Below are 17,800 nucleotides of genomic sequence, written 5' to 3' on the forward strand. Positions count from 1 at the left end.
TCGCCACAACTAGAGAAAGCCTGCGCACAACAACGAAGACCCAACACAACCAAAAATAAGTAAATAAATTTTAAAAATAATAATAAGTTGATTTTTAAAAAAATAAATTATTAAATATATATATATAGAAAAACATGCCTCTAGCATTCAAAGAGCATCTACTACAGCCGGTAAATACTTTTAACTTCATACTCCTGTTTTATCACGTCCATAATGTAGACAAAGCGCTATGCAAAAAGTAAATGAAACATAGAATAACCATTTGATGAGCAATTCCACTTCTGGGTATATATCCAACAGATTTGCACGTAAGTCTCAAATATATAAAACTCTTGTTCATAGCAGCACTTGTCACAATAGTCAAAAGATGAAAACAATTCAAATGTCCATCAACAGATAAATGAGTAAACTAAATGTGATACATATTTACAATGGGATATTATTCAGCCTTACAAAAGAATAAAATTCTCATACATGCTATAATAATAATGATGATGACGATGATGATGATGTAGGCTAAGCAAGGATCCTCCAATTTTCAAAAGAATTAAGCTCCAAATATTTAACTAACATACCCAGGGATGGTGGCTACATCTGAATCTTGAATACAGTGAGAGAACAGAGATTCTTCTTTAAACAAAGATTCATGATTTTGAGACATAGTTTTGTTTTCCCATTAGATTATTTTGTGGTGAATGTAACCTTGTAGCTGGGGAACAAACACCACTTCAACTACTATGAAAGAGTGATTTAGGGGAGTTCCCTGATTGCCTAGAGGTTAGATTCTGGGCTTTCACTGCCGTGACCTGGGTTCAACCCCTGGTCAGGGAACTGAGATCCTGCAAGCTGCGTGGGGCAGCCAAAAAACAAAAAAAAAGCGATTTATTGATTTCATTTGACTTATTTAATAGTCAGTGATAAAGGTTGATGTTTATTTTCTCTTTTTTTGATTTTTATTTTATATTGGAGTATAGTTGATTTACAGTGTTCTGTTCGTTTCAGGTGTACAGCAAAGTGATTCAGTTATACATATACATATATCCATTCTCTTTCAGATTCTTTTCCCATAAGGTTATTACAGAATACTGAGTAGAGTTCCCTGTGCTATACAGTAGGTCCTTGTTGGTTATCCAGTTTATATATAGTAGTTAATCCCAAACTCCAAATTTATCCCTCCGCCCCCACCTTTCCCCTCTGGGACTGTTATTTAACAATCTTAGTGATAAACGTTGATGTTTATTTTCCAAAGGATATTGAGACACGTGCCTCAGAGTCAGGAGCTAGAAGTGGTGGAGCCAGGTCTGTGTGGCTCCAAAGCCAGCATTTTCCCAGCCAGGGCAGCCCCCTGGACCTGCAGGTCTGGCCTCAGCAGGCAGTGGCCACTCCTTCCCATGTTTCTCCCCCCAACACTGAACTCAACACCCACCAGGTTGCTGGAAAGAATATCAAGTGGTACCAGCCCAGGGCCAGGCACAGAGTATAAGTGCTCCGTAAGTGATTGACAAATAACTAAATGAGTGAATGAATGGGGGCTCTTAGGCAGAGAGTTGGGGAGCCTGGATTCACTCCTGAGGCTAGAAGGGCCCTTTATGGGTATCCTCAAGCCTGAGACCTCATAACCCCACACTCAGTTGCTCTGGTTCCAGGGCTGCTCTCAGAGGTCCCTCTCTCCCTCTCAGCCCAGTCCACCGCAAGGCCACCTTCCTGTCCCTCCCACTGCTGCCCCCCTGTGGCCACCACCAGGCATCTCTTCAGAAGGAGCCATGAGTGAAGTCAGTGCTCATGGGGCAGCAGAGAAAGACCTGCCTTGGAGCAAGCCGCCCCTCCAGACCTCACCTCAGAGCCTAAGTGCCAAGCACGAAGAGCCAGAGAGAGGCGCGGAGGCAGGAAGAACAGGGGACTCTTAGTCAGGCGTCAGCAGCCCTGGGCTCTGGTCTCCACTCTGTCCCCAGCAAGCTTTGTGACCTTGGACAAGTCACTTCCCTCTCGGGGCCTCAGTTTCCACCTCTGAACAACAAAAGAGGTAGGACTGATGCCCATGACAGGCCCTTCCAGGGCTGGCCTTCTACCCACAAGCTGGGGCCAATCAGGTGGCAGCTGGTGGTCAGAGAGGAAATGCCTCCAGGGCCAGGTGCCCCAAGTAGCTGAAGGACCCCACAGATTGGAGCTCAGATATTGTATCCAACCCCTGGGTCAGCTCTGGGGAAGGGGGTGTGGCAAGCAGCAGTTCCAGACACTTCAAATGCCCACTGGTGTCCTAAGGGCTGCCCGGGGGCCAGTCTTCCTCCACTGTCACTGTCCAGCTATGATAGGACCTAAGGCAAGTCACCTCCTCTCTCACTCTCAGTTCTTCATCTGTATAAAAGAGAGAGATTCATGGCATTCCCTTCTTTAAGGTCTACTCCGTGAGATAAAAGGTAGAGAAAAGGCTCTGAAAGTTCCCAGCCCTGGGAGATGAGAGGGGTCTCCTGTTTTTCTGCAGGCCTCATGCCACGGTTCCTGCACTGGGCCCTCCCTACAAAACTGCCCCAACGAGGGCCCAGGCCACATTCCAGATGAGCAAGCATTTCTGGCGGATCTGTTTGGCCCATGAGTGACTGAGCTTCCAAAGGGGGCCGTCTAACACTTCCCTCTGAGCGGTGCATGGCTTCAGGTTTCTGCCCGTCGTGCCCCACCCAAAGACCTGTCGCTTTGACTTTGAAAAGGGTCTCAGTGATGACCTCAGTGGACAAGTCACTCCCCTCTTCTGGGTGTCTCCCATCAGGCCCAGTAAAGGTAAGTGTACAGACTGGTAAGAATTTCTCCAAAGGGCCCCTGCCCTGGAAAGGAACGTGGGCGTGGGGTGGGGGGTAGGAGGGACACAAGGACTGGGAGGTGGGGACGTGCAACTTGATGGAGCAGAGGGGAGACCTGCCGGGAGGCTGGCTCTATCCCTATTCCAAATCCTGTACAATCGAGCCCAGCAACTTCCCCGTCCGCACCCTGCCCACACACCCCACCTCCACCTCACCCCCATCCCCTCCCCTACAAAACCAGCTTTGGCCTTTCCTCCTCCTTTCCTGATATTGCATGAGGATGCAGTCATCCACCTGTCATGAGGCTGGGAAGCTCAGGGTGTCCTTGACTCCTCCCTCTCCCTTGTCCTTGCCCCATCCAAGGCCAGTCCATTCTAATTCACAGCTCTGAATCAGGCCTGTGTGATCTCCCTTCTGAGCTGCTGGCTGACACCTCCTAACTACCTCCAATTTCACATCTCTCCATTCCACCCTTCCGGCTGCCAGCTGCCCTGCACCAGTGTGTATCTCCCTTTTCATGCCCCCTGCCCCTCAGTGCCTTCAGTGGCACCCCTCCCCATTTGCTATGGTAAAGCTCCCCCCTTAGACTTGCAGGCAGGCCTGTGGGAGAACTTGCTTCCTTACAGGAACATGAACTTAACACCGTCTGCCCACCGGGCTGTTCCACCGTCTGGAATCCCCTCCCCATCACCTATCCTATTATCTTCAAGGTCCAGCTCAAAGGCCACCCCCTCCTTCCTCTCCACCTCCCTGGCACCATTAAGAGAGTACTTTTAAAACTCTGCTCGGTGTTAAACTAATCCAATTAGCCTCAAGAGCAAGGATTGTGGTCCCCCCTGGGCACCTAGCACAGTGTTGGGTCTTCATGCTAGTTGGCATCTTTTCCCCGCCAGCTCCTACTACGTGGTTTGGGAACCAACACCCTCTGCTCCCATATCAGTAGTTCACAGAGGCCTCGGCTTCCCCTTAGAGGTTAAGTAAAATAAAAATAAACTTTTTTGACAGTACTCTACAGTTTAAAAGTCTTTTCCTTTGTCTTTGGGTGACTCCCTCCATCATCACAACAACCCGCGAGGGGGGATCCACAGTCTCACTTCAGTGATGAGAAAGCCTAGCCCTAAAGCGAGGAGGCCCATAGGTGCACAGTGGTGGAGACCGGAGACGGTTTCCTGATTGAAAGCTTGCCCGGGCCACAGGTCTAGCTAGTTAGAAGAGACCTGGCTCAGGATAAAGAACGGGTGAGCAGGGAAGGGGCCTGCTGTGGTTCTATATGGGCAGGGCCTATTCTGGAAGCCAAGGGCTACCAGAGAGACGGGCAGCAACCTTAAAGGAAGGCTCACAGAGGAGGTATAGGGAACTCAGACAACTCACCAAGAATTAGTTATAAGGAGCTTCTGTGGCTCAGACGGCTGAGTGGTGAAAGCGGAGAGGAGGGACCAGATGTTGTCTGGGTTCAGGGCAACAGCCCCATACCCACACCCTGCGGTGTCCCTTCTAGATCCTCTGTGAGCATGTGAAGTGTGCAGGGACCGGGAACGTCTGTGATCCAGAACAAGATGGGAGGAGGAGACGTCCCGACACCAGGGTGGCCCTGGGAGGTTCCCATGGCAAGAGCCCACCAATCCAGCATGTCCTTGGGCCCAGCAGAGGGGGCTGGGAGTGGTTCTCAAAAGGAACACATGCCTCTGACCCTCAAGGAGCTTATGGCGTGGTGCAGGCCTGAAGGTGACCACCACCGCACTCTAGCCGCCACCCCCATGCCCCCATTCACCAGGATGGGTGGGAGTGAAAGGCAGGAGGGAAGAGCCGGGGCCTGGAGGACCTGGGGAGGCAGGAAGAGACAGAGAAGATCCTGGAGGGGGTAAGGGCTGGAGGGAGCAGTGGTGAGAGAAGGCTGAGCTGAGGGCAACGGGAAAGGGGGTGAGGCTGAAGAATGAAGGGCAGGGATGGGAGGGAGGAAGAGCAGGTTGGGGGACAGCAGGGAAATAAGTTTGGGGAACTGGCCAAAGGAAACAGAATTTTTCCATTTGAGAGGGGAAGGCCCAAGAGGACCCGCTGGGCCGCAACTCCAGTGATTCCCTGAAGGCACCCCAGAGCTGAGCTCTTAGCTGGGGAAGTTCCCAGAGGAAAGGGCAGAAGAGCCAAGTGCTTAAAATACCAAGTGCTTAAATTGGAAGGGCCCAGACCAGACCCTGGAGGCCAAGCCGGGCCGTGTGGCAGAGTCCAGGGGGTCTACACACAGGCTCTCCCCACCCCTGCACGGCCAGGAGCTGTCCCCCAGCTCCAGCCTCCCTTGGCTCATCTCCACATGCTGGGCCTATCACCAGAGAGCATCCTATGATCTGGGACTTGGGGTCCCCCCACTTTACCAGTGCTGCTGTGGGTGCATGGGTGTGACGGAGAGGGTGGCCTCATGGCCTGTGATGGGCATGAGGGTCACCGAGACAGGGTAACCAGAATGGCCAGTGTCCTTGGTGTCCTGGCCCCTCCCCAACATACCCCTTGGGTTCATGGCTTTTTCTTCCTGATTCAGCAGTGTCAGAAACCTCCAGCTCAGCATATCTACTTCCTGAGTGGCTAAGAAAGAGGAGGGGGCTTGGGGGAACTTCCTAGCGTCCCTGAGAGTTCGTTATGCAAATGAAGGAAATGGGCCCTAGAAATGAAACTGAGAAGCCCCAAGCAGCCCACAGCCTCTGGGAACCCAGGGGGCCAGTTTGTGTCCCCTCCCCTGAGCACAGCCCCCTCCCAGGACACGGGATACTAAGGCCTAGCCTGAATCCAGGCAGCATAAATTTTGAGCACCTGCAGAAGGTGAGCAATGTGAACCGAGTAAAATAGGCCTCCTCATGTGGACAATGTTAGGCCAAATCCAGACCCTGGTCCCGGGCCAACCTGTACTTGCTCCTCCTGACCCTCACTCCAGAAATAGAAGCCTCCTTTCCTAAAGCCCCCTTTCACTGACCCTCTGCCTTGGAGGAAGTTCTTCCTTAGGTCTAACTGCAGTCCCTCATGCTGCAGAAAGCAGGCTCCACTGGACTATAAACTCCTTAACACGCCTCTGTATTCTCAGTGCCTCACTGCCTCTGGTACACAATAGACTGCAAATGTTTGCTGAATGAGTGGACCTCGTTCCATGCCCAGCCGGCCCCGCCCCACCCCACAGCTGAATTAAATGAGCTAATACACTTAAAGCCCTTTAACAGTGAGTGGCCCATCCATCGTAGTGTTACAGAAGCAGTTGCTTTCAATTACAGCCCCCTTCTGGGCAGGCCCCCTCAGCTTTACTAACACACTCCTCTGACCTGGCCTGACATCACACCATCATTCTGTCCCCTACACTCCCAAGGTTCTTTCCAGGCCAATCAAGAATCCCAGTCAGGAAGGACTTCCTAAAGAGAAGCCCAGAGGAATCTGGGTCTTCCTGGGAGAGCTAGCCAGAGAGACGGCCCAAATCAGTGGGGTGGGGGGCGTCCAAGATTTGGGGTACTAAAGTAGTGAGGGAGGTGATGTCTGGAGCAAATGTGGAACTGAGGCACCACCTAGTGGTTCCCTCACCTCCCCAATCCTGGGGGAGGTGCGGGGGTGGGTCGGGGGTCCCCTTCTCCTCCCTCCTCCACACCCTGAAGGGAGTGAAATCACTTTTGAGTGCCAAATACAAGACAGGTATTTGGTTTACACTGCTTTATTTAATCTCTTCTCCAGCCCCTCAGTCTCCTTTTTTGAGGATTAGAAACCCAAGGCTCCCAGGGATTAACTTGCCCAAAATCACTCAAACTGGATTTGAGCCCAAGGCTCAGACTCCAAAACCCATTCGCATATTTCTACATCTCCCAGGGGTGCAGCCAAGGCAGCTGTGAGCAAAATGGGGAGCTCCGGCCCAGAGGGCCTGAGGTTTGCTGCGAGGGTGAGGTGACTGGGAGGAGTATACGGGAGAAGGTGAGCACCAGTGCCTACAAGGCGGTGGGTGTGGATGTCCCTTGTGCTTAGAAACAGCCCCAAGTGACAGAGTCTCCACCCAATGTCACAGCTCCAACAGCATTTTATTGGGATCTGAGTCTACAGTTCACGTGTGGAGGTGAGCAGCAAGGCTTAAAAGGGGGTTGTACCCCCCTGGGGACAGCTCCTTCCAAATCTAACAAAACGCCAGGGGAAACCCTCATGCTGGGCCCCCAGCCAGGCTAGTCAAATCCCAGGGGGCCCGGGTCAGTGCGTGCAGCCAAGGAGCCCACTCTTCCCCTCCCCAACACACACACACACACACACACACACACACACACACACACACACACACACACGGAGGAAAGCTCTCTGGCTTCAGAATTAGAATTGCCCCCATCCCCTCTACCTCCACCCCACCCCCAAAAAAACAGGCTTCTCTCCCCTCCCCCCTTCACACTGGCGTGACACAATCAGGCTGCAAGGGTCACGGCCCAGGGTCCTGAGCATTTGCATACATTTGCATAGATAGCAAGGCAGGTCCAGCTAAGACCTTTTTCTAGCAAAAGTGGTTTCAGTTCGGGGCTGGGTGATTTCCGCTCTCCTCGGTGAAGGATATCCAAGGACACCAAACGAGCCAAGGGAGGTGGCAGTTTAACGGTTCCCAGGGGACAGACAGCACGGGGCCTCAGCCCTGGCGCTGGTGGCTGTGTTCCTCCCTGGGCCCCACAACTCTGGGTTTCCGCCAGTGTTTGTCCTTCTTCCCAGACCTGTGGAGAGGCATGGGGCGGGGCGGGGCGGGGGGGGGGAGCAGTAAGAGGCCTTTAGACAACAACGCCACATCCACATGATGAGAAGGCGCTCCCTGAGGAGAGGGGACCCTGCTCCTCTTAAGACAGGCGACACAGGCAGTCACCATCAATCATACGGCGGGGGGGGGGGGGGGGGGGGGGGGGGGGCGGGGAGGGAGTGTGGCCAGACCTGGTCTCCCAGGATGAAGGCCCCAGCTGGGCAGGCGGGAAGATGGGAAGCAATCTCTCTTGCAGGTATGGGCAGTACAGGGTAACTTGGGAGGAAAAATCCCCCCAGCACAAAAGGGGACTCCCCAGGACCACTCTGGGGTGAGCACAGGCAGCTTCCTGACCCCAAGGGAAGACAGGAAAAGTACTGGCTAGGGGGGAGGGGAGACCTAAAAGCAGAGATAAAACCTCAAACTGAAGAACACCCCGCCACCACCCACCCCAGCTCAGGGCCCTGGCTCCTTCACACCCCTTACCATCACCTCCTGCCTCCTGCTCCCACCGACCCAACTCCCCCACAGCTTGCCCACCTCTTCTTCAGTGCTTTGTCTCCAAAGAAGTGGCTGAAGATGAAGTCCTCAAAGTCATCCACCTCATCATCATCACCTGTCTGTCTCACTGCCACCTCCTCCAGGCTGTCCTCCAAGGCATCTACAAAGTCCCGGAAGCGGAGGCGGTCGTGGCGGAAGATACCGTCCTCACCAAAGTAAGCAGGAGAAAGGGGTAGCTCCTCGGTCAGTTGCCTGGCCCAGGGCAGCCGCGCCAGGTACGTCCTCAGCAGAGAGGCCAGCTCCTGTTGCCGCACAGGGGCCAGCTCCATGCCAAAGAAGGCCAGGCCCTCCTGACGGGCACACTCGTGCACACCCGAGCAGCCCTGGGGTGCCTGGTACTTGTGCCTCAACAGCTCTGCCCAGAGTGGCAGGGGGTCATGCCTGTCTTTAGCCCCCTCCTTCCACTGAGGGTGTTTCTGCCTTTCTCTGGAGGAGTGGGGGCTGCCACTTTTCCTGGGGGGCTCCTTAGAACCCTGTTGCTTGCTGTCCTTCTTGCTAGCCCACTCCTCCACCCATGGCTTGCCCTCCTTCCACCTCCCCGCCAGCTCCCTGTCCTCCTCACCCCCCCAGCTCTTCTTCTTTTCCCGGCCAGATTCCTCCTTCTTATGTTTCCAGTGGTCAGTCTTCCGGTCCCTCTGCCCATCCCACCACTTTTCCTTTCCGCTCCACTCCCTGGAACTCTGGAAGTGAGGCTCCTGATGCCAGGCCTCTGAGGCATTGGCAGGGACCCCGGGGCGCTGGCCCCAGTTCTCCATGCCCTGCAGCTTCTGGGCCAGCCTGTGACCAACCTCGGCCAGACCAGCATGGGCTGGGTCCCCTCGGCCCACATCCCTCAAGCTCTGCTCCAGGTCCCGCTGCACAGACCCCAGCAGCCGCCGCTGCCTCTCCAACTCTTGCCTTAATGACTGGGCCTCAGCCTCTAGCTGTTTCTTCTGCTCCAAGAAGCCAGGGCTTGGCACCTGCCCCCTTGGGCCTTGCTCCTTGGTGACCCTGCCAGCCCGCAGGCCTCTGCCCCCATAGCGACACACCCCATCTGTGCCCCGGACACAGTCAGCCTCCAGGCCCTGGAGCTGGGCACGCAGCTGTTGCAGCTCTAACTCCAGGGCCCGCTGGGAGGCCTCGCCCTGCTGTAGGGCCCCTCGGAGCCGGGCATTCTCCTCTTCCAGCCCTTTGGGCTGATGCATCAGGCTCTGAAGCTCTTCCTTCTGGGCCTGGAATGGGAGTAGGGATGGAGAGGACAAGGAGGAGTCAAGGACGATCCCAGTGCCTTCTACCCTGATTCCATTCCATCATAGACTTTATGGCCTGGGAAACTCAGAGGACTTGGTTCTCATCCCCTGCCCCATCTTCACCCTTCACCAGACCCTGGGATCCCCAAATCCCATCACAGGCCTCAGCTTCTATGTCCTTTTTAAGCATACACTTCTCCGATTCACTGAAAGATAGCCAAGATGTGGCTGTCGTTGCCCAATTTCCACCTCCCATACCCAGAGCAGACATTACTAATTGATCCCAGCACTTCTTTCCCATTGAGCCTTGGCATGTTCTTCAAATCTTCCTCCACACAATGCTCCAGGTAGACCATGCCAATCAAGCACAGGTGGCATGCCACGTGAAGCAGGTATGCCAGTCCTGGCCTAACCCTTAGCATGCAGGACATGAACAGAGAACTGAGAAGATGACTTCACTATAGTGGGAAAGGGAGGGGATCAAGGTGTGCGGGTGAATACAGGAAACTTCTTTTGGGGGAGGACACTAGGACAGACAGACACCTGGCCTAGGGAGGGTGTGTAGCCCACCCACTCCTGCTTGTGCCCACCTGCAGCTGGGCCTGCAGCAGCCTGATATCCTGGTTCTCCTTGGCCAGCTTGTCCAGCAGAAGCGCCATGTTCTGCAGGCTGGGAACACTGTCAGGGGGCGCTGAGGTCGGCAGCTGCTGCTTTAGCCCATCCTAAGGGCAAAGGAGCCAGTCACCCCCGCAGCCCTGAATCTCCCCCATCAGGCCCCTCACACCAATGGAGAGTGTCACACATGCCTGCCCATCCCCCTCAGCCTCCAGCATCTCAGTATCCAAGCCGGTATCTGGGAAGACCTGCAGGTCTGCTTCCTCCATGGGCCCTGTGGGAAAGTGAAATCCTGAAACTGGCCCCAAGGCACACAGGGCCCTCTCCTCCCCCCCACCACCCCCCAACACACACAGTCACCCTCCTGCCCTGGACCCGCCCTATGGCTGAGAGTCCAGCGAGGTAAAGGGTCAAGGGTCACCCTGAATAGCTGACAAGACCTATAACTGAGCAAAAAATGTACAGCCGCCAGCATCCCTACTCCTGACCCAGAGAACTGCCCCCATCAGCCTCCCTCAGGGCTGGAAGGGGACAGACACGAACCAGTCAGGGCCCGTCCTCACTCACCACTTTCAGCCTCTGAGAGACCACCTGAAATGGAGACAGAGGAGTCTGGTCAGGCCCTCAGAGGAGGGGGTGGAATGGAGTGAAAGTGCGGCAGGAGGGCAGAAGAGGCCAGAGTGGAGGCTTAAGGCCTCATCAGGAGAGGGACCACTCACCGGAGAAGAGGAGGATCCCCAGGCCCAGCAGAACCAGGGCCCCGAGGAGACACATGTTGAGGGAGATGCCCAGCTCCCTGCCCGCACCCTCACCCCCGGCCTGGTCCTCCACACCCAGGGGGGCCGCAGGCTGAGGAGTGCTGGGCTCCCGGCCCCGCCGTCTCCGCAGACCCTCCACATCCATGTCGGTGTCGTCCTCACTGCTGGAGCAGTGGGCCTCCTCCCTGATCCAAGCTGGAGGAAGGGATGGGGACAGGGCAGTAAAGCAACGGAAGCGATGGGACATACAGAGAGACGGGAAACAGAAGCGAACACGAGAGGCCCCCAGCCCTGACCACAGAGGGGGCACGTGGAGACCCTGCCCACGTCTGCCAGGGCATTAGTGACCACGCCCAGTCTGGAGGCGGGAGACCAGTCCTTTCTTTTTTTTGAATTTTATTTATTTTTTATACAGTAGGTTCTTATGAATTATCTATTTTACACATATTAGTGTATATATGTCAATCCCAACCTCCCTACTCATCACACCACCACACCACTCCCCCACTTTGCCCCCTTGGTGTCCATACGTTTGTTCTCTACGTCTGGGGGGAGACCAGTCCTTTCAATCTGCAAACTACAAGAGCAGCTTTCACCCTAAAAGTGCACTCCTTCCTCCCACACGTGCCTCACGTGGAGCACCTTCCCGGCTCTGGGTTCTGCCCGAACCCTGGCCACTCCCTCCCAGTGCCTCTGCTCAGTCCCTGGCTCTTCCCGGTCCTAGAGGCAGAGGTCCCCCTGGCACTATTTCTGCTCTTCTCACCGTACACACAGTCACCTGCTATCTCACCCACCCCGCTGGCTTCCCCGCAGAGCAGATGAGTCCCTCATCAGTAACTCCCATCCTGGCCTCCCTGGAGCTCCAGGCGTGGACGTCTGTCTGACTGTCTCCTGGCTACTCCCACCTGGGTGTCCCTGGGGACCAAACACTCAACACATTGCCCTCCAAACTGGTTCTTTTTGGTGTTCCCCCACTGCAGGGCAAGACGCCACTGCTCCCACCTAGCCAACCTCAGCCCTCCCTCTTCACCCCCCACGCAGACAGTTCGACAATTTGACACCTAAACATCTCAACGTCACTCGCCTTGTATCTGCCTTAGTTCAGGTCTTCCTCGGCTTTGTCAGTTGCCCCCTAAACGGCCCCAGCCCCCGGCCTCCCCCTCGACCCTGTCACCCCTCAACAGAGATGGACTCATACACTCCTCTGCCACCAGCGCTGGAAACAGCCTCCTCAGCACAGGACAGGGGGTCCCATCCCTTTGTTGATGCTGCAGCCTTGGCCTGGAATGTTCTCTTCCTCCTACCCTACCGACTAAAATCCTACTCTTTGCTCAAGCCTCCACTCAAATGACACCTCCAGTGTGGCCCTTTCCCCAGCTGTCCCTGCCTCTCCCTTCCCCTCAACCTGTCCCGTGACTGACCACCCTCCCCTTCCTTTTTTGCGCCCCTCATAGGTCTGACTTGCATCTTGGCTCGGTCTAGTCCACCTCTTACATAGGCCATGAAGCCAACCTCTTTCCCCAGAGCTGACACACGGAAGGGACTCAGGGAATGAGAGTTGCATCTAGAGGCAAGAAAAGAGGAGGCCCCACGGCAGAGACAAAATAGTCGACCAGACCCAGGCCCTGCCACTTACCTGCTGTGTGACTTAACCTGAGCCTCAGTGTCCCCAGGGGTGGTGGTGAGGTTTCACTGATACAATTTAAGGAGGGCACCAAGCTGCTAAGTCCTAGGGCCTGGCCCAGAGCTGTGTTCAGTAGCGATATCTACTCCCACTCCCACACCTTCTAGAAGGATAGTGACAGGGGGAGACAAGAACTCTCACCTGTTTGGGGGGATGAGAGCAGGCTGTTGGGGGGACTCTGATCCTCCAGGTCCTGTGTGTCCAGTCCCAGGCCTACTGCCTCGGGGGTCTCCTCCAAGTCTCCCTGGACCTCTGTGTCTCCTGAGCCAGGGGACTCCATTCCACGATCATCACCTTCCAGGACACCCTGATGCAGACACAGCTGTGAGCAGCTCCCGGCCCTCCCCATTTCCTACCCTTCCCCCAGTGAAGGTCCTCACCTTGGCCTCAGTCTCCTCTGGCAGAATGGGTCTGGAGTGGGAGCTCTCACTCTGGAACAGGGTCTCTGTGGCAGGAGAAAAGGCTAAGGAGAAACACCACTACCCCCCCAATGGAATGTGCTACACGGCCCTCTGGCTCCCACAGGCCCCAACCAAGTTGGAAGGGGAAGGAGAAAGCCAGGGTAGAATGAGGGAAGGTTTTAAATTGAGATTAATGCCAGAAATAAGACCAACCAGCCTCCCTCTCCCTGAGGAAACTGGGAAACACCAGAACATGGAGGAGAGGTGGCTGCACCCCACCCTCAGTAGGGCCCTGTTACCTTCTCCATCCAAGGTCCCAGCTAATTCCTCAGCAGCTGCCTTGGAGGGGCTCCAAGGGGCCTGGGGAGCTCTCTCGGATTCTAGGTCCATCCTGGATTCAGGGCCCAGGGTCTCCACAGGCAGGTTCTGGGGGGGAGGGGCACAAGCAGAAAGGCTGCTCCAGAGGAAGGACAGCAGGACGAAACCAAGGGGTGCTCTACTGGGGTGCCTGGGACTAGCCGCACTGCTCAGGGACCTCAACCCACATCTCACAAAAATATAATACACTCTGTAGTGGGCTGCTCCAAAGTGGGGATGGGGCGGGGGTCAGCTGGCACTGCAGCATCTCAGCTCTACACAGTGTTCGGCCATTCCCTAACCTCACTTGCTGCTCTGAGAACTTTCAGAGGCCAAGTTTCTGTTAAATGAAGAAGCACCATTGGACCAAGGCGGTGGACCACTGTACAAACCTGGTGCCCCCCACCTCCCCAGAGAAGCCGGCTAGAGCCTGGGTCTCCCTCCCCACAAGTGACCAACTCAGTTATTGGTTGGAAGGTGGGAGGATGGCAAGAGAACAAAGTCCCCTGGATGCCTAAGGATCACGGTCCCGACCGCCGCAGGCTTCCCCACAGTTGCCCTCAGAACGGGCCACCCACTCTAGTTACATCTTCCAAGCTTTTCTGGCCTTTCCCCCCTCCCCACACACTCCTCTCCCAGGAGCTGACAGAAACGTGACTCACCCCAGCCACAGCCAGACTGTCTCCCAAGGTGCTCTCAGCCCGGCCGTCCAGCCACGGCCTCTCCTTTCTCCGCCTATGCCCCCTTGACAGGCCACCGCCCGCTCATCCCATCCATGGCTCCCGCTATCCTTCCAAGAATAATTCTTGACCTTAGTATGTTTCTTTACAATTTTCAAGTCACTTTTTTCTCATGGCCCCTCCTACCAGGCAAGAATCACAACTCCCCTTTTACAGGGGAGGACAGAGAGGTGAAACGACTGGCCCAAGGTACCCCAGCTGTCAGCAAAGGCACCTCAACAGGGCGCCAGGGCTCTGGCTGGGAGCATGGTGTCCGTCCCCTCTGCCGGCCAGCCCTAGTCCATGGGCCCTGCTCCAGCATCATCCTGAGAGCAGCTCCCTCACCCCCAACTGGTTTCCTCAAGGCCACTCAAACCCGACGCCTTTAACTCAAGCTCCTCACCTTCTTCCCTCCCTGCGGTACGAACATACCAAGCCCTTGATAAACCTTGTCCAGACACTCAGCCCCCCAATCCCGCTGGTCCCCTTCTCAGTGGCTTCAGCGCGCAGCGGTCTACTGGGATCCCGCCCCACCAACTACAACCTGGACTGCAGGACCTTCAAAACGCTCTCCCCCAGTTCCCGCCCAGCCCACACAGCGGCTGCACCCTCTGCCCAAGGCAGTGATGGTCCTGACTCCCTCCAGCTCGGAGCCCTTCCACGATTTCCCATCAAAGAGGAGGCCCGAATGCCTGAGCCAGGCCCTTCAGGCTTCTTCTGGAGGTTCCCAGGCTCTGGCCCAACCTCACTTCAACACCGTCTGACCCATGTCTCCACCTCCGCCAACGGACCTCCTTGGTCTCCCCCAACACCGCTCTCCCATTGTTGCCTCAGAACCTTTGCTCATGCTGGTCTCCCCACCAGAATATCTTCCCCGCTTCTCACAGCTTACCCCAGCAATTTCCTTCTTTCAAGGCATGGTCCAAGTCCCAACACCTGACTCCTGGGGCCTGATGGCCTTCTCCCTGCCACTAGAGTTCCTCTCACAGCCAGCAGGAGGTGATGCGCATGATCACCAAGACCAAGGAAGGGGACAGACCCAGCAAGCAGCCCAGCCCTGTAGGAACCCCCATTCCATGTGGCTCCCAGGCCTGCTTTTCCTACCTCTGAGCCGGCAAGCACCCAGCTATTGTCCGAGTCTGGGCAGGAGGCCATAGTTGCTGAGGTCCCCAAGGCTACTGAGGCTGCCACCTGCAGAGAAAGTCTTTCTTAAGGACCCCAGCTCCCTTCAGGGGAGGCAGGATGGAGACAGCAGCCTCGACCGGGTTCCGAGGTTTAAGGGCTGGGCAGCCACTACCACAGCCAGCCTGGTTCCAGTCTTCTGACCCCAACACCTCAGCTCTTCTGGGCAGTATTTGCCTTTCAAATCAGAACGTACCAACAGCCACAGTGAAGCCTGCCTCTGCCAGGGACCGAAAGAGCCCTTGGTAAACTGGGAAACAGAACTGACCTTGAAAGGTCAGAGAAGCATAGGGCTGGAAGGGCTTTGGGAAAAATCCAGGCCAACTCTCTCATGTTATAGTCAGGGAAAATGAAGGGAAATGAAGGCCAGAAAATGAAGGGAAATGAAGGCCAGAAAATTGGCTGACATGACTTGCCAACGATGAACAGCTAAAAAGAGGAACAACCCAGCCCTCCCTTCACCTCCCCAGCCTTCCCCATAATCACCACCTTCTTCCCCAGAGCCTAGAAAAGAAGACTCAATGGCCTCCTTCACCCCCAAGTCACCCACCCATCACCCACCATAAGTCCTTTCTGTGGTCTAGTTCAGGGGTCTTGTACACTGGCTGCACAATGGAATCACCTAAGATTCTGTTACAACTGTGTTCAAGGGTCAGGCTCAGGGAAGGATATTTTTTTAATCTCCCAAATGATTCTCATTTGCAGCCAAGGTTGAGAACAACTGGCATAGCTTAGATCCACCTCAATGTACCTTTAGTAAATCTCTTTGTCACTCTCACTCTCCATTCTAAGTTGTTTCCCTTCTTAGTAAACTCCAGAATTTCATCTTAGGGAACTTGAAGGTGACTGGCAAAAGGGATTTATGGCAGCTATCATGTATAAAGCACTTTACAGTTTGCAAAGCATGGACAAAAATCAGGGTTGTGGTCCTAACCCCTGCTAATCTGCTCTGACTTGGCCGGGTGGGCGTGGGAAGTTACTCCAGTTTCCAAAGCCTGACACAAGGCAGGATGAGAAGAGAAGGACCTACCCCTCCATCCATGGCCTAGACTACTCCCCCAGGCTGGCAATTGGGACCCGGCATAAAGGTGGAGGGATAGAGGAGCTGACCCCCTCGAATCTGGAATTGTGATCCTTTAGAGGAGACTACATGACTGCTTGTTGATGGACTAGAAAGGTGGCAAGTGGAAAAGGACTCTGAAAGGAAACCCTGGGAAAAGGAAGTGAGGCTGGGGTAGAAGTGTGGCAGTTCTACCTTGGGAAACCACCACAATTCCCCCTGCTGTTTGAGCTAGTGTGAGTCCTACATGGTCCCCTAAAAACCTCCTGTGGCCCTTGCCAATCAAGATCCAAGCCCAGGACAGATGAAGGACCCCTCACAGCATCCCCCAATACCCATGCCTCCCAGACACATGCACCCATCCCACAAGGAGACAGGAGAATGGCTGCAGTGACTTCCCCACACCACGTCCAACAGCACATCCCTGGCCGGTTTCTACAGGCATCCACAGAACCATCACTGTGCTGCCTTCTGGTCTCAGGCCCCAACCCCGCCATTCTGTCATCATCTCCCCACCCCCAGTTGCTGCGTGTGACTCTTAACAGGTGGTGGCAGGAAGGAAGTAGCAGCAGCTTGGTCTGAAGTCCCTGTTTATCCCTGGCTGTGTACAGCCTGCTCAGGTCCTCCAGAACCAGGCACCATGGCAACCAGGGTGATGTCAGACACACTGTTTCCATGGAAACCAGCAACGGTATTTGGGTCAACAAGACAAATACTTCTGAGACCCGAACAGAAGACAGTCTGTTCCAAACCCTGGTTGATATCTCTATCTTGGTTGGGTTCACCCAACATTCCAAAAGATCTCCCAGTTCTCCCAAGCCAGCATCTCACTGCCTTATTAGGAAGTTCCTTCTGCTGTTTAATCCCCACCCTTCCCTGCTATTTTCAGATCTCTTTCTTCTCATCAACCTCTTGGAAGAAAACCCACCTCCACCCCCTCCTCACTACTCCCTCTCTTTTCATTCAGGCAGGATTCAACAAAAACGTCCTGTAAGGACTGTCAGGGACTTGTGCTGTTTCTAAAAGACAGCTAAAGGGGGAGCTCTCCCTCTCTGTACAAAGCTGGGAAGTCTCATCCAGCTAATTTCAACCCCTCTAAGAGTTGTTCCCCCAAACCTCTAACGCAAAGGACCTAGGAATTGTCTGGGGGACCCAGAGCAAGTTTCTGTTTTGGAAACGGCCGCCCATGATCCCCCTTCCGCCGGCCCAGAAGTAACAAACAGCTCTGCAGATCCTCGGTGGGGCCCAACCCTTCAGAGTTCTGCCCTTCCTCTCCTCCATCCTTCCTCTCTTACGGAGATCTATGGCCCCTTCCCCGCTAGGGCATTACCTGACCCAGCTCTTGCTTCAGTCTTCAGCTGAACTTGTTGCTGGCTCTCCAGCTTCACAGCCCCGAGAAAGGACGGTCATGTGACTAAGGACTGGCCAATGGAAAGTCAAGTTCCCTGAGGGGGCGGAAACTTTTGGCCAATAACAGCTAAACTTGAGAGCCAGGGGTGGAGAGCGGGTACCTGCAGAGCCCCTAAACCTGGGCTTACCTCCCGGTGGGACACTGGACTTCCAGAAAACTGAATCCTGGGTCACCTTCCCTCCTTTCCCAGTGTCTAAACAATTTCTGGAGGGAAGACCCAAAACTGAAAGGCAAGGCGTGACATCTCCAGGACAAGGAGCCAGGTTGGTTCCAGGACAGACAGAGACAGCTGCAGGATGGGG

At 54.9% G+C, this 17,800-nt stretch overlaps 1 protein-coding gene across 3 annotated transcripts; it reads right to left on the minus strand.

Moving 5' to 3' along the window:
- Positions 1-6,461: 6,461 nt before the first annotated feature.
- On the minus strand, positions 6,462-17,553 carry PBXIP1 (PBX homeobox interacting protein 1). 3 transcript variants are annotated; one of them, XM_067727981.1, is made up of 12 exons: positions 17,418-17,485; positions 14,950-15,036; positions 13,789-13,911; positions 13,069-13,195; positions 12,749-12,813; positions 12,510-12,675; positions 10,646-10,879; positions 10,494-10,517; positions 10,118-10,200; positions 9,902-10,033; positions 8,062-9,293; positions 6,462-7,501 (listed from the first exon to the last, which is right to left on the minus strand). In XM_067727981.1, exons 4-12 carry the CDS (start codon positions 13,157-13,159, stop codon positions 7,420-7,422), a joined length of 2,109 nt encoding a protein of 702 aa, XP_067584082.1. In that variant the 5' UTR covers positions 13,160-13,195; positions 13,789-13,911; positions 14,950-15,036; positions 17,418-17,485; the 3' UTR covers positions 6,462-7,419. The 3 variants fall into 3 exon arrangements, with proteins under 3 accessions (XP_067584082.1, XP_067584081.1, XP_067584083.1); XM_067727980.1 differs by lacking the exon at positions 13,789-13,911 and having other exon boundaries at positions 17,418-17,553; XM_067727982.1 differs by lacking the exons at positions 13,789-13,911; positions 14,950-15,036 and having other exon boundaries at positions 17,418-17,486.
- Between the last annotated feature and the right edge of the window lie 247 nt (positions 17,554-17,800).

Source organism: Pseudorca crassidens, chromosome 2, assembly GCF_039906515.1.
Source record: "Pseudorca crassidens isolate mPseCra1 chromosome 2, mPseCra1.hap1, whole genome shotgun sequence".
NCBI classification, from domain to species: domain Eukaryota; kingdom Metazoa; phylum Chordata; class Mammalia; order Artiodactyla; family Delphinidae; genus Pseudorca; species Pseudorca crassidens.